The 26,866-nt window shown below is 36.1% G+C and overlaps 2 protein-coding genes across 9 annotated transcripts; one reads left to right on the forward strand and one right to left on the reverse strand.

Moving 5' to 3' along the window:
• Nucleotides 1-359: 359 nt before the first annotated feature.
• On the reverse strand, nucleotides 360-12,690 carry LOC106663098 (annulin-like). 2 transcript variants are annotated; one of them, XM_014387679.1, is made up of 13 exons: nucleotides 12,272-12,690; nucleotides 11,879-12,113; nucleotides 8,761-8,888; nucleotides 7,823-7,955; nucleotides 7,539-7,765; nucleotides 7,244-7,421; nucleotides 6,251-6,389; nucleotides 5,836-6,185; nucleotides 5,630-5,771; nucleotides 4,084-4,229; nucleotides 3,827-3,987; nucleotides 636-775; nucleotides 360-571 (listed from the first exon to the last, which is right to left on the reverse strand). In XM_014387679.1, exons 1-13 carry the CDS (start codon nucleotides 12,317-12,319, stop codon nucleotides 427-429), a joined length of 2,172 nt encoding a protein of 723 aa, XP_014243165.1. In that variant the 5' UTR covers nucleotides 12,320-12,690; the 3' UTR covers nucleotides 360-426. The 2 variants fall into 2 exon arrangements, 1 of the variants encoding a protein (XP_014243165.1); XR_001339995.1 differs by having other exon boundaries at nucleotides 425-571; nucleotides 4,061-4,229.
• Nucleotides 12,625-25,288, forward strand: LOC106663069 (annulin-like). Of its 7 annotated transcripts, none has more exons than XM_014387641.2 (18): nucleotides 12,625-12,821; nucleotides 12,942-13,045; nucleotides 13,137-13,277; nucleotides 13,335-13,416; nucleotides 13,520-13,793; nucleotides 13,854-13,987; nucleotides 14,115-14,247; nucleotides 14,302-14,525; nucleotides 17,445-17,619; nucleotides 17,682-17,820; nucleotides 17,881-18,153; nucleotides 22,906-22,985; nucleotides 23,056-23,203; nucleotides 23,261-23,406; nucleotides 23,468-23,628; nucleotides 24,611-24,747; nucleotides 24,810-25,019; nucleotides 25,080-25,288. In XM_014387641.2, exons 4-17 carry the CDS (start codon nucleotides 13,360-13,362, stop codon nucleotides 24,982-24,984), a joined length of 2,256 nt encoding a protein of 751 aa, XP_014243127.1. In that variant the 5' UTR covers nucleotides 12,625-12,821; nucleotides 12,942-13,045; nucleotides 13,137-13,277; nucleotides 13,335-13,359; the 3' UTR covers nucleotides 24,985-25,019; nucleotides 25,080-25,288. The 7 variants fall into 7 exon arrangements, with proteins under 7 accessions (XP_014243127.1, XP_014243100.1, XP_014243153.1 ...); XM_014387614.2 differs by having other exon boundaries at nucleotides 13,137-13,273; XM_014387633.2 differs by having other exon boundaries at nucleotides 12,735-12,821; nucleotides 12,963-13,045; nucleotides 13,137-13,273.
• Nucleotides 25,289-26,866: the final 1,578 nt, after the last annotated feature.

A 26,866-nucleotide genomic window follows, 5' to 3' on the forward strand; every position in this document is an offset into this window, starting at 1 on the left:
CCACGGAGAGCTTTAGTGAAGTGTACTTCATTTTAATTCATTAAATTCACTAATTTCGTGGTCCGCTTGACCAATTAATGCATTACAATTAATTATGGTTTTTAGTTGAGGTGAAAAAAGTTAATGGCACGAGCAGGATTCGAACCCACAATCTTCGGCTAGATACGCCGCTGCTCAACCACTTGAGCTATCGTTACCTCGAGCCACTCGGACATCAACTTCTTGAAAAATGGCAAAAAGGAGGGAACTAGGCTAGGGATATTCTAATTGTTTTTTAGAAAATGGGCCATGGCAATACGAACAGTGGACTAAACAAATAATTTTGGTGTAATTCAAATAATTATCAAACAAAACAGTTGTGCATGCAAGATCGTTTTATTATTAAAAGTGTAATAATCTTTAGTTTCTGTAAACGTTTTCCACGTCCTACCCTTGTTTTGAAACTTTTATTAATATAGATCCCTCAATCTCACTGAGTTGGTCAGACATGAACTTAGCGAGAAGCATGAACTCTCCTTCTTTAACTGGCGTGACGGTGAAAAACACCATTATCTTCTTTTTGGGGGCACAGCTGAAAAAATGAAATAGTTACTTGACATTATAAATTCAACTAATCAACGGTGAATCAGACTCACTCTTCCACTGTGACCGCCTTGATCTTTTTGAATAGTGGCCCTTGGAGGAATATCAGACCATTAGTGATTGCTATTGGAAGTGGGTTGACAAACGATGCCATACATGTTGTCGCCTTGTCGACATAAAAGGAAGAATTCACCTAAATCAAAGCAACCAAAAGATAAAAAAAATAATATAAACGTTTACATGGCCACAAAGTTAACACGGATTTTCAGAAATATTTCTCTGATTTGTTTCTTTATAAAACACATCCTGTAGGTTTTTTAAATGCGTGAAGACTTTTACATACAATGACAGGCAAAAAATTCCACCCAACTGATTTTTTAAAAATGTTATCCATAAAATAAAATTCTGCCCTTAATTTGTCTCGTTTTTTTACTAATAAATATTTGATTATGCTATGTTTTAAATTGGGAATATGAATTACAGTAAACACACTTATACCTTTATCCAAATATAATAATAGGGATAAAATCATTTTCAATGTTTACTTTTTACGGAATTTAAAATGTTTATTCAGTCTCACTTGAATTCTGAAGAAATAAACCGTTTAATTTTCATCTTTGTTATGTTAATTTCAATTTGTAAACTTAAAAATGCAACTTAGTATTGAGGATGGTGCCAGTGGTGTGGCACTTATTGACGATGGACGTTCTATCAGGTATGCAGCAACTAAGAAGACTTCTAGGACCGAAATCCGTCTTGACCGTCAACACTTAATTAACCTTATACAAGAAATTAATCTTTATGTAATTATTGGTTGAAATAAAAAAAGCCAGTGTCACGAGGGGGATTCGAACCCGAAGCTAAATACGCCGCTGCTCTACCACTTGAGCTATCCATTCCCGGATCGAAATGTTTCATCCTAACCTAAATTATTGGTTAAATTTTATGAGCAAACCCATGTAATAAATTGTTAGTTAAATTTTATGAACTATGTAATAAATTGTTAGTTAAATTTTATGAGCAAATCCATTTAGTTAATTAAATTCGTTCTATCAATAAATGGTATTTCGGTGTTTTGATTAATTTCCTACCAAACCATTACAATTATTAAAAAAAAAACTAATGAATTTTTGATCTCGCTTAATTTGGTTTACGTTAAAATAAGAATGTTTTAATTAACATAACAACAAAATTACATATACATAGTTCAAAATAAACTACAAGAAATATAAGTGTCCGGTTCTGACACTTTTTTGATGTCGCTTAATTTGGTTTACGTTAAAATAAGAATGTTTTAATTAATGTAACAAAAAAATTACATATACATAGTTCGATATAAACTACAAGAAATATAAGTGTCCGGTTCTGACACTACTCGATGAAAGTTAAAAACATGTAATAAATTGTTAGTTAAATTTTATGAGCAAATCCATGAAATAAATTGTTAGTTAAATTTTATGAGCAAATACATTTAGTTTGTTAAATTCGTTCTATCAGTGAATGATATTTCGGTGGTTTGATCAATTTTCCGCCAAATCATTAAAATTAATCTTTTAAAATAAAAACTAATGATTTTTGATCTCGCTTAATTTGGTTTACGTTAAAATAAAAATGTTGTAATTAATATAACAACAAAATTACGTTTACATAGTTCGAAATAAACCACAAGAAATATAACTGTCCGGTTCTGACTCTAGTCGACAAAAGTTGAAAACATGTAATAAATTGTTAGTTAAATTTGATGACATACATTTAGTTAGTTAAATTTATTCTATTAATAAATGGTATTTCGGTGGTTTGATCAATTTTTTGCCAAATCATTAAAATTAATTTAACAATAAATTATAATACATAGTTCGAAATAAACTACAAAAAATATGAGTGTCCTGTTCTGACACTACTCAACGAAAATTGTGTAATTTTAAATTCTATGAGCAAAACCGTGTAATAAATATGATAATATCAAAAACTGGTATTTCGGTGTTTTGATCAATTTTCTACCAAACTATTCAAATTATTATTATTATTATTTTAAAAAAATAAAAACTAATGAATTTTTGATCTTGCTTAATTTGGTTTATATTAAAATAAGTAAGTAATTAATATAATGATAATAATACATGTAGTTGAAAATAAAAATGAGTGCCTGGTTTTTTTGTCTTCGACTATACTCGATGCTACCCGACTAAAATCTGGACAGTGGGGATCGCATGGCGTAGAGTAGGATAGCTTTGCATGGCATCGGGCAGATGTGCACGGTAGTAATACAATCTTATGGAAAATTGGACTTAGGATTTGCGTCGGGTAGTGTTGCATCGGGTAAGTGTGTTCCCCACTTACGTAAAGGTACAAATGAAATAATTTAAAAAAATAAATAAAATTGGACCAACAGTTCGTCATGACACAGACGATGTACGGGTTTAGTCTATTCTAAGTCGTTAAGTAGAATTCATAAATATCTAATAATTATAGAATAAACACTTCTGTCCATTTAATGGTACTTACTTTTCTGTATCTAAACACTTAAAAAATTATCTACACTTAAAATGTATGTGTATTTACACTGACAGGCAAAATATACCTCCCAATTGAATTTTTTTCTTTAAATAAAAGAATATTCTGCCTTTAATTTGTATCATTGTTTTTACCAATAACTCTTTGTCTATACTTTTTTTTAAATAAGGAATATCAATTTAGCATAAGCAATAAACTCTTTAATTTTCAACTAGTTTAGTTGTAAAAAACGTGAAAGTTGATTTATGTAAAAATATATACAAATCAAGTTATTTATAAGTGGGTGGAATTTTTTGACGGTCAGTCCAAAACAGGAACGTTGTTCCAAAGACAATTTTTCAAGAAATGAAATGTAATATGAATAATATAATTTTGTTCAGATTCTTTTAATTTCAGTACTTGTTTAGTTGACTAAAATAAAATAAATTTACTATTGTATTGGCAATTTAGATAGACAGTCTAAAGTCAAAATTATTTTTCAGAAGCGTCTTTTCAGATTTCATTGTGGAATTTTGTGAAAGTTGAAATGAAATATTAATTGGTTGTACTGTCATCCTAGCACTTGTGTTTTAATTTAGCATCGACCGACGTCAGTAAATTCAATTTCGATTGTACGATTGTTCAAACAAAATACATTGTTAATTTTTAGCCTGAGACGAAATAATCGATTTTATAATTAGTGGTTATCATTACATTAAAAGTTCAAATTATGTTGTTTGTCAAAATTTACCTCGATAGTGATTTTAGGTAATTGCAGCTTAATAACGGCCTCGGAATAATAGTCGAAATCCGTTTCTTTCACGTTCGCCTGGCAAGTGCACTTGAATAGAAATTCTGACAGTACCGTCTCCGCGTATTCCTCATACGGTACGATCGTCTTGCAAAATGCCGCTGGGAAATGAATACGAGGAGGGTTTAATTAAAAAATGAAGGCACGCGTGTCGGCAAAAAAAACTCAGATTGCCTGATGAAATATTAAATCGACACCTTCGTTTTTCGCGAGCTTCACGTCAAATATTTCACTTTTAATAACAGGCGCTTCTCTTCCTGAATATAGAATGGGCCGTACAGTGAGCGTTACGGAAATAGTGAAAGATTTACTTGAGTTTATATTGACGAGGTCCAACCGGCCGCTAAAAATTAGCACATTTGATTGAAAATCAACAGTAAGTATTGTTGTTAAATTCTGATATTACTCTCTCACTCTCGCTCCCCCCCCCCTCTCTCTCTCTCTCTCTCTCTTTAGGTTTTCATAGTAAACTTTGCTTTACCATTCATTCCATTATTATTGTTTTGTATGTGAAACTTTTTAGCGTGTGCTTCTGCATTTCTCGCTCCCCCCCCCTCTCTCTCTCTCTCTCTCTCTTTAGGTTTTCATAGTAAACTTTGCTTTACCATTCATTCCATTATTATTGTTTTGTATGTGAAACTTTTTAGCGTGTGCTTCTGCATTTCTCTCTCACATACATTTTTCTATCGTACGCTCTCTCTCACTCTCTCTCTCTCTTTCTCTCTCACTCTATCTATCTCTCTTCCTTTTTATCGTTAGATTTTCATAGTAAACTAATTTGTCTTACCATTCTTTCCATTATTATTGTTTTGTATGTGAAAATCTTTAGCGTGTGCTTCTGCATTTGTCTCTCACAAACATTTTTTCTATATTACACTTTCTCTCTCTCTCTCTTTCTCTCTCACTCTATCTATCTATCTCTCTATCTCTCGCTTGTTCTTTCTCTTCTCTCCCTCTCTCGTTAGGTTTTCATAGTAAAATAATTTGTTTTACCGTTCCTTATATTATTATTGTTTTGTATTTCAAAATCTTTAGCGTGCGTTCCTGCATTTCTCTTTCACAAGCATTTTTTCTATCTTACGCTCTCTCTCTCTCTCTCTCTCTCTCTCTCTCTCTCTCTCTCTCGCTCGCTCTCTATTTCTCCCTTGTTAGATTTTCATAGTAAAGTAATTTGTTTGGCTATTCCTTCCATTATTATTGTTTTGTACTTCATGTTTTTAGCGTGTATTTCTGGATTTCTCTCTCACAAACATTTTTTCTATCTTACAATCTCTTTCGCTTAGTCTCTCTCTTTCTTTCTCTCGTTAGATTTTCATAGTAGAGTAATTTCTTTTACCATTCCTTTCATTATTATTGTTTTGTGCGTCATATCTTTACCATGTGTTTCTGCGTTTCTCTCTCAGAAACATTTTTTATATGTTACTCTCCCTCCCACCCCCACTCACTCACTCTCTCTCTCACTCTCTTTCTCTCTCTCTCTCTCTCTCTCTCTCTCTTTATGTATCTATCTCTCTATCCCTCGCTTGCTCTCTCTCTCTCTCTCTCTCTCTCTCTCTCTCTCTATCTCTCTCTCTATCTATATCTCTTCACACATTCACTCCTTCTACTATTCTACTATTTTACTTCTGGATCCGTATCTTGTCTATCCATATTTTTTTATCTATTCTCGTTCATTTAGTTAATTTAAGTCTGTTAAGTATGTTGGATGGTGTATGTAAGGATCATGAATGTATGTTTACTAACCTAAAAGGTTGACCGAATGGTACATCAGTGGTTGCTGTGAGTGTGAATCCAACCTCGTTAAATTCTTCAGCGAGGGAAAACCTTGAAAAATCTGTTGATTTATCCAACAACGCCGAGTAGCACTCCTCGCATGGTACTTTTCCTACCTCAAGTCAAATTTGCTTATAAGTGTTTTGACATGAGTCGACTAATGACTATTTACTGACCTTTAGGATCTTTGTACTCTTGGGTTATGTCAGCCCTCTGCCAGGAACCTTCGGCCTTCGTGCTTATGTAGCTACCTACTGTCGTTCGATCAACCGCGATGAGCTTCAAATGTTCATCACCTCCTGATTTTTTCCATACGAATATTTGTGAATTGATGCCGAAGTATGTGAACGTACCGTTGTACGGCGCTTTGTATTTTCCCTTTCGGATCCCTTTGACGGACGTCGGGCCGTATGAGAAAACGCTGGTGCCGGGAACGTGGAGTGTTGGGTCTAAAATTTGCCAACCGTCATATTCATCACCGATGTCGGTACGTTTCATCCAGACCTCGGTCCAGACGTGATAATTCCTGAAATATTGTAATTTTTATATGTTGGTTTAAACAAAAGGAGTAACTTTTATTTTTTCACTTACCAAATGGGCGAACTGTGACCTTTAAAGCTCTTACGGTGGTCCTCGTCGTATGTAAGGTTAACCACAAGACCTAGGTCATTACCATGGACAAAATTGAAACATGTTACAGGTCGTGCTGCAATTCCAAGTGCTCGGCAAACTAAATGAAAACAAAAAGATGAAACCAAAATCGTATTTACAGCCTCATAAAAATATTACGTACATATAATAGGGGCATTCACAATGTTTGTAAGATGTTAACTCGTGTTAACTCGAATAGAGAAAAAAATCCAGCAAGATTGTGAACTCCCCCTTCTTTTGTTAGCATGGTAAACGTAAATTTTTCCATGCTGCGCGTGGCCATTGGTAGAACCAAAATAAAGCAATAACAGTTCGTGAAGGCTGTTTTTGTTTGTTTTGGTTTTCGTTTGTGTTAAATTGTAAGATGCCAGAAGTTAATAAAACAGGAAAATTAATCAACCCGATCATTCAAAATACTTTCTACGCACTCGAAAAGTACTAACAAATGACACGCTTCAATTCGGGCCGACATACCTAACTTGTGAACTAACGTCTAACAGTCTACAACTTTATAGGATAGGGGATGTACCTATTATGAATGAGCGTACAAGGACCGGTCAGAAATTAACAAAAAGAAATGTATTGTTCTGATTTAATTAATGCGAATTTAAGAATAAAAATATCTGTAAACATAAAAACAGCTGTTAAATTCATGCCTGCCATGTTGGTTACCTTCGCCCTAACGGATATAAATGTGACTACATTTTCGACGTAACACCTAACATTGGCCCTGGCCTGTTAGATGGAGCAATGTTAACTAGCCGATTCTCACAAGTCTACGTCATCATTTTTTTTCGATCTAACAATACCTAACAAAGTTAACAGGGTTAACATAAAAATCGTGAATAACCTTAGTATAATTTTGTTAAGTACGGATCGTCCAGTCGTTTATGGTGTCAAAAAATTAATGTGATTAGGATTTAAATATTTTACCAGTAGTGAGCACACCCGCCAGGACAAGACAATTAGCAAACCTAAGAGGTTCTTTCGTTGAATAGTAGGCTTGAAGTATCGGAGCGCTGGCACACCATAACAGCGGAGATTCCGTTTTATCGAAATTACCCGTTGTACTCGAAAGCATAACTCCTCCGTCGCAATTGTTCGCATTGATCTAAACAAAAGTTTATAGAGAAACCACGAGTGATGTTCAGGAGGAATGAAAATGGCCGGACGAGATTCAAGTATTGTATTTCGATCAAACTGACATAAAATAGGTCAAACATTTTACCGTCGATGTTAGAGCTCTTGTAATTTCCACTGCGTTAGACCTTTTAGACACAGGCAACTTGGCAACATCTGTTATAAGATAAAGTGCACAGTCCAAAACATCTTTGGCGAATTGTCCATAAACCCAGTACGTGGGGTTGTTTGGTTTCATGTTTCCTCTGTATATCAGACCGTGTTCATTTGTAACGTATTCTGTTATGTGAGTGTCGTCTATTTTCACTTCATCATCTGGAATATAAAGATACCGGTCAAATCTGGATAAGGAGTTGTTTTTAGTTCAAATACCTGGAGCGTAAGGGTTGAATATAACATACATCAGTGTGTCCAAAGCGTATGTTGACCTTTCGTTGTTTTCTTTCACTTTGGTATCTATCTCGATGCCCCATCTGCCAATGGTACAATCAAAAGAAGAGACAAACTGGAAAAAAATAATTTAAAAAAAAATTAAAATACGCTTATTACATATATTAGGTTTCGTGGTCCGCTGGTCCAAATAAATTCTTTTCAATTAATTAAGGTTTTGGTCGAGATAAAAAATTTAGTGGCACGAGTGGGATTCGAACCCACGACTTTCGGCTAAATAAGCCGCTGCTCTACCTCTTGAGCTATCGTGACTTCGATCCACTCGGACACTAACTTCCCATCTCAACCCCACCTTTTGAATATCCCCTAAATGCCGTGTAATCTATTTGATTCTTGGCGACAAATGAAATGGCCACGGAGAGCTTTAGTGAAGTATACTTCATTTTTCTTATTACATTTTATTCATTTTATTAGGTTTCGTGGTCCGCTAGACCAAATAAATTCTTCTTCCCGCTTGTGAAACTGACTTTTTTATCTCAACCAAAACCTTCATTAATGGAAAAGAATTTATTTGATCAAGCAGACAACGAAACCTAATAAAATATAATAAGCAAAATGAAGTATACTTCACTAAAGCTCTCCGTGGTCATTTCATTTGTCGCCAAGAATCAAATAGATTACACGACATTTGAAAAATGGTAAAAACGTGGGAACGTTCAAAAAGGTGGGTTGAGATGGGAAGTTAGTATCCGAGTGGATCGAAGTCACGATAGCTGAAGTGGTAGAGCATCGGCGTATTTAGCCGAAGTTCGTGGGTTCGAATCCCGCTTGTAACTCTGACTTTTTTATCTCAACTAGAAACCTTAATTAATTAAAAAAAGCGTTGACACATTTGTCACTGTTATGAAATCTGTAATTACCCTCAAATCAATGCGAGTTCCTTTGAAACCGGCTATCCATGCTGCCCATTTACCGATCAAGCCAGAACTCTTAAAGCTCAAAGGGATAACCGAAAGTGTGTAATGTCCGACAGATGCGTCTTCACAATCTATAATTTGATCCGTCAGAAAGTTATTACAAGTGCTGCATGTGGTAAATTTTGATAAAATGAAAACAAATTATTACATCCAGGTTTAAAGGAAATTGGCAGATGAGAAGTTGTTAATAGAACGTAAATAGACGGATCATTTTTTTCAAGGCAATATAACCATAGAATAAGAATATTAAATGAGTGAGACGGGAAATTAGGCTTTGAAAACTACACCACGCCCAAAACGGAAACTTAACTAAAAATAATGAATGTTGGATCCGTACGTTGCTGTCTAGAATTCCAATTTATTTTCGGTTTACGGTTTTTGTTGTACGGATTCCTATTTTTCGCCTTAATCAGGAAGATTGTCGGTTTTTTCCTTTTTCGTTTTAGCTTCTACTCTCCCGTGTTGGTTTTCGTCGAATATTGGTTAAGTCTGGAATTATTTCCCATATTTATTTGGCATTTTTTTAAATTAACCAGTTAGTGTACGTTTTTTCAGTTTATAACATCCTAGGATTTATTATTATTGAAATTTCCAAGGGTGGATCTTGCCTCTGTCACACAATGGGAATTTCTTACCAAGATACATGTCGTGGAAAATTGGAAATTTAATGGTCTAATTGACTCCCGCTCGTTACACTGTTTCATCTCAGCCAAGTCCTTACATAAAAATAAATTTTAATTGAAATAATTAATATGGTGGGGCGCGGTAGTCGAGTGGTTAAGGCGTCAGGCTTTCGGCTAGTAGATCCCGCCATCGTGGGTTCGATCCCCACCATCGCCTCTGGACTTTTTTCTCGAATTGAAAGAAATTGACAAAGCACCCATCAATGGAAGGTCTGGGGCGGGATCGGATCTCAGCACCCTGAATTTGGTCTCAACCCCCTTTAGAAATGAGTTTCTTCGATGGAAGAACATTGGCACACTCGGGGCTCAATTCACACGCATGTTGCAAGCTATCAAAAAATAGAGCCAGGAATAAAGTTCAATAAGCTGTACAGCTGCAGTGCTCAGGGAAACCTCCTCCAGGGTACTATAATGATGATATAAAAGAAGTGTAAACTCAGTACCGAGATTTTTTAAAAACTATTTACTAAAGAAAATTATGTACATGATCTAATAGATATGTATATTCTTTGTTTTGTAAAATTAAGAAAAATAACAAAAAGATCTAGGACAATGAGTTATTACTACTTTCATCCGGCAATAACATAATCATAAAAAAAATTCTTTGCCTCAATTTCCTGAACTGAATAACCAAAATAGAATCTCCGAAGGCAAAAAATTTCCTCCTCTCAAAATCGTTCGAAAAATTCCAAGGTCAACCTCTCTATTGCTATTGTATTGCTGGGTCACCATTAGAATTTGAAGGAAGAGTGGTAGGTGCACTTCGGACATTGCGGTATAAAGGATAAAAAGGGTTGGTCCAAGCACACTGTCATGAGGTATTCCCATGGTCAGAGCGGTAGTAAGAGTAATCTGATCCTTATAGGACCCAAAAGAACTGTTGTCGGAGATACGAGCAGAGGATTAAAAATTTTGCATTTGGAAGGTTATCTCCTTATTAAAGCAAAATTTTCTCGTATTCGTTTATACAGGCTGAGTTAGTATATTTCATATAAGGTGTCACAAGTATAACCTCGGCCAACTCGCGGGGAAAGAAGAAGGGAGCCGGAACGGCGTTGCTCGATGAAAAACTTTCCAGGCGATGAAAAACGGCCGCCTGAGGAAAGAGGCCCGTGGCGATAAAGAGAGGTTGTATTGCATGTTTTGCCAGTTTGAGAGGAAGATTTTTTCCTTTTCGAGTTTTCTTTTTGTACAGCTTCGAGAAAAAGGAGCTCGACTCTTCGAAGGACCGCTTCATCCTGGTTAGCACCATTTCTGTTTTTACTTTTCTTAAGTTCTTTTTTACTTCACAATCATCATCACAAATGTGTAGAGATTAGTGACCGTTAATCGATGGTTATTCAGATATAGAGATTAGTGACCGTTAATCGACAGTTATTCAGATATCTGAATAACCATCATCACAAAATTGACTTAAGATTTCGAACTTTTGTTTATGCTGTTTACATCGTGGTACCGAATTTACCTTTTATTTTGGCTAAATGTTAGAAACCAAAGAATATAAATATATATATATATATTCTCTAATTTATTTTTTGTAAATAGGTTAATCGTAAAAATTCTCAAATCTCGAATATATTCCTTACACATTATTATATTATATACCGAGAGTGTTTGAATGGTTAATTTTTTAAAAACAATAAAAAATAAAACAGTTATTATTTGTAATGATAATTTTTTAAATTTTAACTTCATGAATTCCTTACAATAGGCAAACTGACAAGAAATTTCAACAATGGGTCAGGACTCCTTAAAATTTTAACAAATGGTAAAACTTTGCTTTATTTTTGTCTCTGTATGACTTGATACAGATAAAGAGTTCAAGCGAGAGTGGTTAAACGTGCAAGTAGATTTACAACTATTATGTGTTGAAGTTGAAGTTATCGACCTACGCCACAAATGATGTTACGAGTTCGATCTTCAGGAGGTCAAATGACGGATGAAATAAAAGAAATGAAGAACAGCTTCCGGGTTCACCCGAGCTTTCGGCGACTTATATCGCCATCCTCAGGAGCTAAATGTATTAAAAATTATTAATTTTATGAATTGTTTTGAATAAATTTAGGCCCTGATGATGACATATTAGTCGCCGAAAGCTCGGCTTAAACCGGAAGCTGTTCCTTGTTTCTATTATTTCATCTGTCATTTGACCTCCTGAAGATCCAAGTCGTAACATTATTACATTTATTTAATAATTGTATTTAGGCATGACGGTTAAGGGTTAAACGCGTATGGCAAAAATATAAATATATACTATGGAAAAATAAGAAAACAGACAATAGATCAGCTGGGGTTGATTAAACAAAAGTACAAATCAAAATTTTCCGTTACAAAATCTCATGGTTCATTGGGGCTTGAAAATACGCAATCTGGCTTACCTTTGTATGTAAAAATCGCCGACATGATATCTAATGAGGGTGAGTACTCCCGATCCAAGTATAGATACAAGTAGACGACTTGTCCTCTTCTCGTGACAAGTTGGGGGCTGCTTTCACGTTTTCCCATTTCGTACGCCAGGGTATCGTGAAGTTTTAAATTTATGCCAAGCCTCGGGTCAAACTTTTTAATAACAAGGTTCGGTAAGTTGGAGTTGTGCGGTATTGAACCTACGTTCTGCAAGAAGAGTAAATCAATCAAATTAATAAATTAAGCACGCTGAGACAACTTAAAACTTTGTCAGAATCCTCTTGTTACAGATTAAACAGAAATTATGTTTTTATTCCACCCTAGCAAAAGTTTGATAGAAAAGGTCGATATTTGAATTTACTTACGTCCCTATAAGGCGAATTGACTGGACTTTGTAATCGGCTCATTTTCATAAGGAATAGATCTGCATATGTATCTTGTATATGTCAAACGAAGCGAGTGATGGCAAAGTGTACGTTCATCGTGTGTAACTTGTGTTTATACTAACTGGATAACATGGTGTTACTTCTCAAGAGAAACATTTGATGTGTAGCCTATGCAGAAAATTTCAAACGGCTCTTTGTAAAAAAAAAAAATAATAAAAAATACAACATATGTTAGATAAATCGTAAAACTTTTGAGGATCAAGGAAAAATAAATAGATTGTTTTTTTAATTTGACGCTGCTTGTTTTTATTTTAACTTTTAACGCTATCAACCCTAGGAGTCATGTTTGTGATTTACTGTGCTTCAATTTAACAATAAACTATTTATTTTTGTACGATATTTCCACATGTGGTAGAAACAGCTGAAGAAAAAACTCCTTGTTTACTTTGATAGGGTTTTTGAACACAAATACAATACCAAATTTTGAGTGAAACTGATACTTTCAAATAACGGAGTACATTTAACACGGGTAAATAATTTTTCACTTTTTGTTTACACATATTTTCTGACATTCTAGAAAACAAAGTTTTTAGAAATCGTAAAAAAATAATTTTCCATTTACAAACTGCTAAAGATTCTAAATTTTTAGAACGAAAACTGTTTCTTTTAGCCACTATTCCGATTAAAGAGTATTTGTAGATACAAGAAGACACTGGAAGTGGCAGTTTTGAATATCTTTGCTTAATTTGACTGGTTTGTACCATTACTTGACGACTATTGTCTATTTTTTATAGCCAAGAATTACATTCTAATTTCCAAACGTCGCTTGTTTTGTTCTGTAAAGATTAAACAAAGAATAAAACAATGAGGGAGAAATAAAACCGCCAATCATCATGACATATGAAGAGCAAAGCGCAGATAACGCATTGCACGAGAAAACGTTTTCACTGATTAGTAAAGATGACTCATTTTTATTATGCAGTAAGTTTGATTTTATATTTTAATTATATATTATATCTTGATTAAAAAAACATCATTTTAGAAAAATGCAATAATTTAGTAATAAAATGGCTGGAAACAATCCGAGGAGCCAACGCCAATCTTTATCAACACGTTCCGGCAAAGTAAGTTATGCTCAAAGAAAATCAGTATTTGAAATGGATTCTTTATATTTTGGGATTTTCGTCTCTGTCACATAGAAAAAATGAAATGACATTTTGTTTTTAGGATGTTACGTATGCTTCGGTTGAGCATATGAGAAGGAGTCAGGCCTCAACTAGGTCGGAAATTGTACCAGAAACTGTATTGAGGATCACCAGTTGCGATGAAAAACGCGACGTGAATCATCGTCTACACAACACGTTTCTTTACGAATTAGCGAAACGAACCGAACCTTCTCACCTGGTCGTCCGAAGAGGTCAAATAATTTACTTCGGTTTGAAATTCAATCGACCTGTGGATCCGGAGAAAGATTCGCTCTCGATTATTGTCAAATACATAGGTAAATATGTACGGTCAAATTTGAGGCAAATAAAATAAATTATTTGTTTAACGTATCAAGACTGTAAAAATCCCATGGTCGGCCAATGCACGTATTCTCAAATACCTATAAGATTAGAAAACGCTAAGCTGATGAAACTTGGATCTTGGGACGCTTGGGTAAACGGAAAACTTGGAAAGGAAATGGAGTTGAGGGTAATAAGTTATTTCTCTATTATCATTTACGATTTCACTAAAACAGATTTGTTGGTTTGTCAGTGACAGCACTAACGAGTTTACCACTGTTAGACCTATTGCATACGTACTTTTATAAAGTTTTCAGGTGCTTCCCCCAGCAGACTGTATAATCGGAAGATGGTCGATAGATATCGACACGAAAGTCAGGTTTCAATCAGATCGCAGCACATACCATTTTCCTTATTTGTTGTATATGATATTCAATCCGTACTGTCCTGGTAGGTTTTTCAAATTTTCAACAGGCACACAATAATAACAGAAACTATTTTCAGACGATGAAGTTTACGTCGATTCCAAATATCTAGATGAGTATTTGCTGACTGATATCGGCTTAATTTACAAAGGCAGCCGGTCTCCAAAACCGACTCATTGGGTGTACGGACAATTTGCTAAAGACGTGATTGATTGTTGTTTTTATCTAGTAAATAATCGAGCTAAAATTTCTGTCGGGATGCGGTCCGATCCGGTTGCAGTTACCAGAGGCCTGACTGCTGTGGTAAGCTTATATTTTCTTTCAGTAATGGAGAAGGTTTAAGCAAATTTAAATTGCACGAGATAGAATGACATCTTTCGTAATAATATTCTTTATTCAATAAATAAAATTGGAGGTGTACATATTTTGTATTCATCGCCGTGGACATGATGTTTTAAGACAACCGCACCCGTCTTGCAAAGATATGTGCTTGTCCGCAAATCGATTGTTAAAATTGGGTCTTGCTAGATATGATCGTTCATCAGCTATGCGCATTTCGAGAAGTCCTGCATCGTCGACACCCAAAAGTTTATGTACCGCGAAAGCCATCCTTTCCTTGTCTTCTACGCCATGGTCTTCATCTTTCGGTTAAGGGGATTAGGAATTTTATTGAAAGTTTCACCGTAGCCTTGGTAGGTGAACGGGAAGGATGGTGCTAAGACACGTCTTAATTACTTGTATTTCATCACAACCAATTGCCTCTTTTTGGATACCCATAAAAACAGCTTCTAAGTCGACAGGCTGGATATTTGAGTAAAAGAAGCTATAAAGATCACATGGAGGTGGACTAAGGAGAAAGATAAGATTATGTGGACTGAAAGATTGTAAGATTAACACAAAGTGAGCGTTGATATGTTGTGAGCGTCACTCATCTGGTGAAGTTGAGAAAACGCGGAGGGCTTAAGGGCTTGGGGTGAGCTAAGGCAGTTTACGCTTAAGGGACTTGTGATGGGAGGTCAAGAGATGGAAAGAACGAAATCAAGCGATTTGAACCTTGGACTGAGCCTGAATATATTTTGTATGATTCTTTGGACGACCAGTGCTCTAGAGTGGTTCCGCGCAACCTCCCGTTTTCTCATCAGGTCGCGGATCTCAACATTCATGCAAGGTGCAGTTGAGTGGCTAAATGTACGGAAAATACCTTTACAACAGCCGGGTCTACAGGTACGCAACTACCCTACTCCAAACATTTTCACAGTCATTATATGATTATACATAAATTAACGGGGTGCTTGAATGAAGGTAGGCGATTTTGTTTATTGACTTTACTCATCCCACTAAAATCAGTACCGACTTACTAAGGGGTCAGAGCAAGCAGTCGTTCAAAGGCTCTTACAAGCTATTTACATGACACGGAATAACTAGAAACTAAAAAGAAATTTTAAAAGAATTCAATTCTCGGCATGAATGTGCACATGGAATTTTGGTTTTGGTACACTTCACAATGCACACCACAAATCTTCAGTTCAACGAGAGTGTTCACTGTATAAAACCATTTCAGTGTGATCAACAAATACGACGAAAATCCTCAAATATAATACAATAAACCAACGATTGATCGGGCATATCAAGAAAAAAACTTTTTGTTGTTTTGGGTCAAGTATGGATTTTTGCAATGAGACCTCTATGTAGAGCCTTCTAAATATAACCATACAACTTTCCTACAAAACTAGACTTTTGTTGTCTTGGTTCCTTTTCGCGCCTCTCTTGGTATGAGAATTGCTTCAAAAGTGGCTGTACAATTATCAATCTAGCGTTCACATTCACAACGGATGTTTGCCAAGGTCTGTGGTTTCTTTTGACAGAGTCGTCTCTGCTTTTCCCGTCGTCTTTTTTGGCTAGTTAGTTTGCCTGTCCATTTCCTTCCGTACCTCCATGCCCTAGATCCCACATTAAAATAATATTTTTGTGTTTTCCTAGGGTCATTGGGCAATTTAGAATTCTCAGTCTAGTCAAAAAGCATAAATATATATACTTTTATAGCTGTCCGACGGACAGAAAATATGTAAATGCGCTCCTTCCATATTCTTCTTTATTAACTATTTTGCACAGAGTTGGATTGTGGGTACTTAAGTTTGGATTGTTTGGACCTGCCGTTCTATTCCACATCAGTGTACCACATCAGACCCCTTCCTGATACAAGGGGGTACTTTCCTTTCTGAGATCTTAGTTATCTAAGACCTATCAAACTTGAGTTTCTTTTCATTTTGAAGGTACCGTTAAAACCATCTAATTTAAGCGAGAACTCGTTGACAGCTTCTCCTTAGATCCATCTATCTACATGTCACGCCAGTCTGAACATATGTGTATTCTCGCTTTTGTGGGACAAGTATGCATTCAAGAAAGCTAGTCTTTTTACACTTAATTTGCAATTTCTTTTGCCTCTCCTTATTCAGCGTTTTTGACTACCATTCTACAGATTTGTATACGACCAGGGGTCTGACCGTTGTGGTGTATAACAGATACACCATCCTGGGGTTTACTCCCCCCCCCTTTTTGCTTTGTAATCTCTGGCCAATACGTAGTAGTACCTTGGCTTTATGTATATAAGTATGCTGCTTATTTCTGACAGTTAAAAACTAATCTCTATATAAAACGACAAACGTGTGATGTTATTTAAAAGATTACTTTACAGACTCTTTATCTGCTAAGAGATCCAGCAATTAAAAATAAGGAAGACTTTTATTAGCAATGTTTAAGGGAAAGGGCTAGACGGTAAATTAAACCTAACTATAGAATCCATTATATTTCGTTGTCCGATTGACTAAATAACTTCTTTCAATTAATTATTCTTTATGTAAAGTATTGGTTGAGATGAAAAAGTTAGTTGGGGATTCGAATTGAAAAATGGCAAAAAGGAGGGAAAATTCGAAAGGTGGGTTGAGATGGGAAGTTAGTGTCCAAGTGGATCGAAGTCACGATAGCTCAAGTGGTACAGCAACGGCGTATTTAGCCGAACGTGGTGGGTTCGAATCCCGCTCGTGACATTAACGTTTTCATTTCAACCTATACCTTACGTAAAGACTAACTATAAGAGTTCATCAATTGGTGTGTCATCATTGCAAAGTTTAAACCTTCACTAGTTGACTACAACCAGTTTATATCCTTATTTGTATACATTTTAATTAGTTTAAATAAATTTCTGATTATTTACTGGTGTAGATTCATTCTGAATATCAACCCGGCGTTCTGATGGGTAATTGGTCCGGTGACTACTCGGACGGCGTGAGACCTCAGCTCTGGTCGGGTAGCGCGCCGATCCTGCAGAAATTTTACGAATCGCCTGAGCCAGTAAAATACGGGCAGTGCTGGGTCTACGCCGGTGTGATGACTACCGGTATGAGAGCAAATTAATTCAACCTATCAACAACGGATTTTGTATTTGTCGCTGAACTTTAGTGTGCAGATGTCTGGGAATAGCCTCAAGGGCGGTGACCTGCTACAGCTGCGGGTTCGGACCGGACGACACGGTGAGCATCGACGCCCATTATTTCGACAACCCCGAAATGGCAGGGAAAAAGAATCACAGGGCTTTCTGGTAAACTTATTTCAATTTGATCCTGTGAAACGTTTCCATTTGTCAATAATCGTTTTCAAGGAACTATCACGTATGGACGGAATGTTGGATGAAGAGGTCGGACATCGGAAAAGGGGAATATGACGGATGGCAAGTGTTGGATGCATCGCCACAATTCCCAACGTCGGGGATAATCTGCTTAGGGCCCGCGTCTGTCAATGCCATTAAACGTGGGATGTTCAGAACACCTTACGACACAGGCTTTGTTTATCACGAAGTCAACGGTGATATTCATTATTGGAAGCCTGGGACAAAAAAAGCAGCAAAAAAATTAGTAGGAACCAACAAAAGAAGGTAATTTTTTTAAATTTAAAAACAAATACTGTTTCGTCATAATTAGTTACAATTAAGTAGTAAAGTAGTAGTAAGGAATAAATTTTCACTGAAAAATAGGAGGCTTTATTCGTGCCTTGTTTAACTAACATCGTCGTAATGCTACTTTTAGACGGTAATCTCATTTGTTTTGCGAGTAAAAGCAGTATGCTATTCCTGTCTGGTGTATTCAAAACGGCAACAAAGCATCCCCCATCAGTACGCATTATAGAATGTTAACGATTGTAATGGCATTTCGCCAGAATCCCTGCGAGTCTTCAAGCCTTCTGCAGGAGGATCAATCGAATCGAGATTTATTGGTCTAGACTGCGGGAAGTCAATCCTGACTCGTTTTTCCAACCTTGCTACTGTTTACTTCGTGTTTCTAGATACGCTCAATTTGATCAACAGGGCCGTTTATTTTAATTTATGCCTATTACTGTTTCATATGTTCTTATTTTATCTACTTGCTTAATTCTTTTTATATTTAGTGGGAGATTTCAAGAATTTTCTATATTTAGTTAATTAGGAAATCACTTTTATTTCATTTTGTTTATATTTGTCATTTCATTCTTCCAAGACTATTATTTCTTCGGTCAGGTATTTAATTAGAATAATAGGGGCGTCGTTGGCCGCAACGGTTTAGGCTTTGACACGGCGCGCATCACTGTGAGGCAAAGGTCCCGGGTTCGAATTCAGCAGCTCTGCATTCGAACCCGACATACTTACAAATGGAATTTTTTTCAAAACCACCGGCACCCCGAGGGTCTCTGCTGTTGTAAACCCTCGTAAAAATAAATCTATTTGATGTGGGGCCAATTTACAAATCCGATGTGATAAATAAGACCATTATTCCCACAAATATCAGCATTTTAATTTTTTAAATTTTTTCTCTAAGGGAAAGGAAAATCCTCGAATATTTTCCTCTCTGCGATGACCCGAAAGTACTTAAAGGACCATTTTGAGTGATAAACCATAACCAGCGCAATTCGCAAAGCTGGATTGTTTCAATCTAAAGTGACTCGGTTGATTGATGTGAGGAGAAAACTCCAATCTGTGAGAGATAGGTTTTTAGCCCAACCTTCAATTACCTTCTGAGTGAAAGTATTACGGTCGGGGGGGGGGGCAATATCAAGGATTTCAGTGCACTTTTAGCAAGATTATCTGGCTCTATATCCCAATGTCCTTTATGGTTATATTTTATTTATTTTGATTTAAAATGTCTAAACTATTCAGTCCTGTGCGAAAATGTAGTTCTGCTGCAATCTGATAATAGTAAGCAATTAACAAGTTGCTCAAAATTCTCATTTATTTGGTCAAGGCTATAAAACAACTTGACAGTATCAAATCATAATAATTTTTTTTTAAATCTATTAAACAATTATTATAGGCTTTAACTACCAGGTAAGAATATTAAACTTCCAATAGTAAAATTGTCATATTTCTTCATAAAGTCGGTGGATGATGAATTTCTGTAGTTTTCCAGGTCATAATAACCAATTTAGTTGATATACTAGGGGGAAAAACTTAACTTGGGAGAATAAACACAAGTAGAAACTCTTGATACAAAACATCGACAAGACGAAAATATCATATACACAATAACGAACGTGGAGGAATAGTTAAACAGACAGGAAGAAAAATTATACAAACACATAATGTCATTTAAGAACAAAGAAGGAAATTCAAACTACTCAACCCACCTCAGATATTACTAAATGCCTTCAAACATACAAACATACTTAAAATTACAGGATGTTTGGTACAATTAACGACTCGCAGTTGCAATGCTAGCTGTACTAGGTTCATATTACATGACGTTTTAATTGATAATAATAGAAAAAACATCTTGTAATGTAGGTTTGACCCTTCGTCCGCGACATCCAACTGGATGTTTAAGCCCTGCTATATGACATGCATTACTTTATTTTTAGAAATGATGATCCTTCCTACTTTATCCATAATCATTGCCAAAAAGCAATACTGTACATTACATCTATTTTCAATGCAATATTTCGTACAATCTATTTCCCCGTCCAGTGAAAACTATAGTTAATAAATCCGATACCAAAACAACACAAATCCCCCACTGCACCACCCTCTTATAGATCAATAAGCCTCCTTCCTATTTTATCCTACATCTTTGAACGTGTCCGTAAAAGAATAATTACTATATTCGACCTGAAAACGTAATTCCTAACCATCAATTTGGGTTTCGACCTCTCCATTCTACTGTTCAGCAGTGCTTCAGAGTAGTCGACAAGATATCTTTGGCTCTAGAAAAAAAAAACAATACTGCTCAGACGTATTTCTCGACGTACGGAAGGATTTGACCCCAGCCTCCTCTATAAGTTAAAATTTATCCTCCCTCATGCCTACTATCTTATCGTGAAATCTTTCCTCTCGGAGGGATGGTTTAAAGTAAGATTCGGCACCGATTTTTCACCTATCACACCAATCCAAGCTAGCGTTCCACAAGGAGGTATCCTAGGCCCCATCCTCTACACCATCTACACTGCTGACATACCCACACATCCAAACACACAAATCACAATCTACGCGGACGAGACCGCAATCTTATCAACACACTCCAACAACACCTGAACGTTATTACCAACTGGTGCAATATCTGGCGGATCAGGTTAAACCAATAAAAAAGCCAACAACTTACGTTTACGTTCAAATGTCAAACCTGTCCACCAGTGCACATTTACGAGATAATACCATCTCACCAAGTCCGCCACCTTTAGCTTTACTTAGATAGTAGACGTACTTGGAACTCACATACACGATTAAAACGGCAAGAACTTAAGACTACTTAGACACTTACTTGGACCAAAATCAAAACTAAGCATACATAACAAACTAACCACTTACAAAACACTCATCACACCTACGGAGTCGAGCTGTGGGGCTCGGCCAAATCATCCAATATCCAACGAATTCAGTCTTTTTAATCTAAAGTTCTCCGCCGTATCCTCAATGCTCCCTTCTATGTCACCAATCAAACGATATCCAAACTCGCTTCTTCACTTTCCACTCTAAACTATCCGTCTTCCCTAACACACTAGTCCTAACTTACTGTGAGTAGGAACTATTTATTTTTTTTTAATGGATTGCTTTATTTTAGTGTATAAAGTTTTCAAATGCATTAGAAATTGTTAATAATAAAACCTATTACCACATTTCGAAAAATCTCAGCATCTCCCTATGTTATATCGCCAACCATTTTTAGAAAAATCCAAGGAAAACTCCTCCTAAAACACCTGCATCCAATCGTTGAAACCTTAATGTCGTTCCAATCGATCAATTTTTAGATGTTTTCTTAGATGGTAGGCCTTGGATTGAGTGTCGAACCCAGGCTTGCTCTGAACAGTCAAGGGCATCATTCCATTACCTCAACCGAAAATCATATATCCAGCTTTCCTTCCCATCCTTTATGACGAAGCGGGTGTCCCGCAAGGTAGCATCCTTGGTCCCATTCCTTATTCAGTATACACTGCAGACATTCCAATCAAAACTGATGTAGTACTCCTGACTTATTCAGACGGCACTGTTTTAGCAAACCTGAACCGAACGACTTCAGGAACCTTAAAGGAAAACGATTTCACTAAATAAACTCCACTATCCGCCCTATCCACTATCTCCCAATAGGATAAACTATGGTTCTCTCCAGCTGGTTCGGTCTCTTTATCCCAGTGAGGCCCGTATTTACAGGAAAGAATTTTTCAGAAATGTTATTATTTTATTTTCATTCCTTGGGATAACTGTTTTGTGTGCCAGGTTTTCCATTTAGAATCGTAGTTATCCAGACATTATGCCAATGTTTCGCCATGCTTCATTCCTGGCCCCATTCTCTTTTCAATATACATTGCAGATATATCAATACCGTTCCAGTACTCCCCACTTAGGCATAAAATACCCCCATTCTTTCAGCAAACCCAGTCAATTTAGGAGTTTCTAGTTGGGATCTAAAAGCATAGACGTAGTGCCTTTATAGTATACAAAAGTAGCTTCCATCCTCTGTAACAACTTCAACTAATTTGGACCAAATTGAACTGCGATATCCAATTGGTTCCAGCATGTAAACAATTCAGTTACTGCAGTTCAAAATCTTTCGAACCATTACCCAGGCTCACTGTTTTGCATCCAATACTATCCACTCTGACCTCCAAATCCCTTTGTCCTCAAAACCACAAAGACAAAAACACAATATGCCTTCATAAAATCTTAGACCCTCATCCCAACTCCCTAGTGCAACACCTTTCATTCCAAACCCTTCCTGACAGTCCTCGAAGAAAATCTCCGTTTCCTCCCTGATGAGGGAACCGAATAGTGCTGTAATAATCCAGTAATGGATACTACTCCACCCGTGTTAAATTAAAAACCTTCAAGTTTATAAAAAAGGACCTGCAATCACAATGACTATCTGAAAGAAATAAGATAACTTCTTCCATGAAAGACGACGACATACAACAACAAAACGAAATATTTTTTTTTTTACATTTCAAAGTGAACTTATAAAAGACACCTCACTAAACAACAAATACACTAACCAACCATTGGAGATGTCGAAAGGTCAAAACGCGCCTGTCTTTTAATACCGAGTATAGGCCAACCAAAATAATCAGAATTACCTAAGTTGATGATGCCTAACTTGATTGATTAATGTTTCATTTGAACTATGTAGAAACGAAAATTATTTTTTGAATTTTCATTACCACTATCTTCCAGCGTAGGCTGGTTCATTGGAACAAAAGGTAGGGGATCTTGGGCAATAGAAGACGTTACTAATTTGTATAAACATTCTTTTGGTATGTTAAAATTTTAGACTTATAATATTTTGTGTTTTTCTTAACTTTATATTTCTACATATTCCTTTAGAAACTGCGGAAGAGCGTGAACACAAATTCAAACAACTTGTAGCCGCACAGCAGGTCGACAACACGAGATACACGCGAAATCAAGAATTTATGGATGTCGAGTTCACCTTTTCGGTTGATCGAGAAGTGGATGTCGGCCTTCCTATTTAGTAATAATTTTATTCTTTATACGAATTCTACCAAAAATTTATTTTAAAATTTTTTAGCGCTGAATTAAAAATGAAAAACAATCATATATGGAAAACATATTTAGTCCAGGCCAAACTGGCCGTGTTTCCTGTGACCCACACTGGTGAAACAAAACAAATTTTAAGGTTTGAAAAGTTCGAAATCCCCATCGCAGCGAAAGGAGGTGAGCATTATTATTTCCTACTAAAAAATTTTTCATTTCCAATTTGTTTTTCCTTCAAAAGAGTCCACTGTCAACATAACGGTACCTTACGACGTTTATGGGACGGCAATTCAAGCAGACGGTCTGTTCAACTGTGCCTGTCAAGCGCGTATACCAGAAGTCGATTTTGACTTTTATGACGAGGAAAATATACAAATCGTACAACCGACTTTCGAAATAGAGGTAAATAGAAATCAAATCCGACTAATGTTAGATTAGAACAGGAACGTATCTAGTCCTTCTTAAGAAGCAAAAAACATTAATGTGCCACATAGGTTTTTTTCCAATTGTATCGAGGTCTCCTAGATCGTCATGTATGATCAAGATGTTATCCTTTTCATAAAAATACTACATAGTACTGCTAAAATAGCATCATCATTTTCTGTCATCTAACTGGCATCATGTTCAACGTGTAAAATTTCTTCTCAAAATCGGTCGAAAAAATCAAAAGCCAACCTGTCTCTTGCCCACGGGCCTCTCTTCTCCTCTGTCTATACCTCCTCACCACTGCTCCCTTCTCTTTTCCTTGTACTTGTTACAAACTGAAAAAACGTTTTATAAAGACATTAATGCCACTTCAAACTGTGGGTTTCTTCAAGCTTTCCTTGATCTGGACTGTTGGCTCCAGCGCATCCAATCTTTTCAATCGAAAGTACTCAGACAAATCGTTTAAACTTCTTATGCTCTCAGTTATCGCGTTTGTGACCTCCAACCATTGAAGTAACTGGTCGATAAACTACATCGCTGAATATACTGGGTTAGTAACAAAACTTCTAATATCACCTACCTTACAACGACCTTAACATTCCTTTCGTCAATCACTCCGCATCCTAAAATTACACATCAAGTTTTTGATCTATCCTATTCTCAATACACGCTTTCACATCCTGAGATGTGTATTCTGTTTCGAACGACGATGGCCTTGAGACCTCCTTGCTCCTTCATCTATCATTTCGAGTGCCAGTGGCTGGCTCTCTCAACATGTGCCCTCCGGGTGCAGTACTGGCCATTATGGACGGGAAAAAATTAGCACTATTTTATATGTACTCAAATATGTACAGACGAGAAATAAATGATTAGGTTTTAACATAATGAAGAGGTCTATTCATTAAGTTAAGTTATCAGTCAAAACTAGCTTTCTTCTGATGTATAACGCAATTTACAGGTCCCTGTCGCAATAGTCAACGAACCGGTAACAGGCGTTGCTGAATTTTTAAATCCGTTGAACATCCCCTTGACAAACGGTCTTATTTATATTCAAGGGCACTTCTTCAAGGAGGTCCAGAAAATAAACATTGGACTGTGAGCATTCGAAACATATCTATATTCAGACATCCTGAAACATATCACGTATATTTTTCCAGCGTCCCGCCCAAACAGAAAATCACGATAACATTCCAGCTGACAGCACTGACGGCAGGAGAATTCAGCATTGCTGCCAAGTTCATTTCCGATCAGCTCGAAGAGGTCGAAGGTTTCGCCAGGGTAATCGCTAGGAACAGACGCAACTCAGAAGTTTCAGTTCCCAAAATTAGGTAAAAAATTTGAATAGAGGAGACGAAATACCACCTGAGGTGAGAAGAAAATTCAGCAAATTTTTTTTCAAATATATTATTCCAACAATTATTTTTAAGTGAGGCGTACACGAAGACAAAAATCACATATTGAATTTTAAACAAGTTTAGAAGCTGTTGGTTTTCATTACGTAAAACAATGTTAAAATACTTTTCAATATTGTTACTAAAAAAAAGTAAAAAATAAAATAACCGGAGTAGCATAATAGCATATAAAATATTAAAAATGTAATAATTAAAATAAAATGTTTATGCAAAAATAATATAGATGCGTTAAATATTGTATCACATATGAGTTTTCTACTTAACATGAATGTATTGTGTAGGTTTTGAGAGGGCTGAATATATTTCGTAGGTTGGGAAAGTTTGTGAAAATACTGTTGAGCGAATAAGCGTGTTTTTTCCACTTCTATTCAATGGATTTTATATGTGACAGTATCAATCAGTATATTCTGCTGAAGCACCAAACCATAAAATTTTATCGCATTTCCCCAATTTTGCAATATCGTTGATTTAGTTTTTCAGCCTGTCTAAAACGATGACATTTGTCGGTAATATTTGCTCAAAATCTATTGATTATAACCAATTTACTTTTTTAATATGCTACAAAATCCATAGCTTGAATAAAAAAAAGTGAATCGTTAATTTTGGAACAACCTAAATTTGCAAGTCATTTTATACTTTTTTTAAAACAAAATATGTACTTTTCTCCTGGATGCTTTCTTAAACATTTAAACGCTAAGATTGTTTCTTTATCATTGCTCTACAAAATAAAATATAGTCGCTTCATTATGGAGAAAGGCTTTGGAGAAAATTGTTAAAATACAACTTTTCAGGAGAAGCGATTTTACGATCATACTCGAATTTTTCCCGTTGCCGCCAAATTTAAGCCATAAAACTATTTCCTCCTTTTTACTAAGAAAATGATTTTTAACACAAAACATACATAAAAGGCGAATTGAAAATTCATGGCCAAGATACACTAAAAAAACTTGATTCTCTTCATTCAAAAAATTATTTTGTTTAAAATTATTGAAGTTAGGAATTTCAGTGAACAAATTGAACAAAACAAACAACGATGCTTATTTAATATAATACACTATTTGCATTTTTGGATCAAGAAAATTGTTCCTAATAAGGAATGAGCCCCTGCTTAAACAGTGGCTCCATTCTCATTGGCTACTGTTTGGAAGTAAAGCATTGTGGAAGTGATGATGACTGCAATGGGTCTAATGGAAGTTTTTGTTAGTCCAACTAGTCACAGTCGTATATTGACTCCCGTATACTCCTACAGACTTATCAGCATTGTACCTGTAATGTCAAAATTCATGAAAGCCTCCTTTTAAAACACCTAAACCCATCGTAAATTTATATAAAATCATTCCATCTCATTAACCCTACTGCGGCCTAGCAGCCAGCCACAAAATAGGATACATCTTAAAATGGATCCTTAATGAGTTCAAAACCTGGTGGAACAATATCGCAGGCATGAGGCACGCGAAGCGATTCGTAGAAGAACCATCCGCAGAACTTAAAAATGAACTACTGGAAGGTATCCGCAACCGAACCAGGATTCTGGTTGGACTCCTGACATGAAACTGCCACTTAGGAAAGCACATGCACCGGATAGGAGTACAGACAGAAGAAATACTGTGTAGATACTGCCAGGAAGAGGAGGAGACCGCAGAACACATTTTATGTTTCTGTGATGGTCTATGTAGGTGCAGGTTCTTGCAACAAGGACAAAAAAAACCACAAACAAGATCCTAACCAAGGAACCGCTGGCAAAGCTGTGGAGGCTGGTTAATAACCTGAAAGACGAGGATCAATTCCGGTCGAGGTGCAGT

The sequence above is a fragment of the Cimex lectularius genome, unplaced genomic scaffold, assembly GCF_000648675.2.
Source record: "Cimex lectularius strain Harlan isolate CLEC.00 unplaced genomic scaffold, Clec_2.1 scaffold1, whole genome shotgun sequence".
Lineage (NCBI taxonomy): Eukaryota > Metazoa > Arthropoda > Insecta > Hemiptera > Cimicidae > Cimex > Cimex lectularius.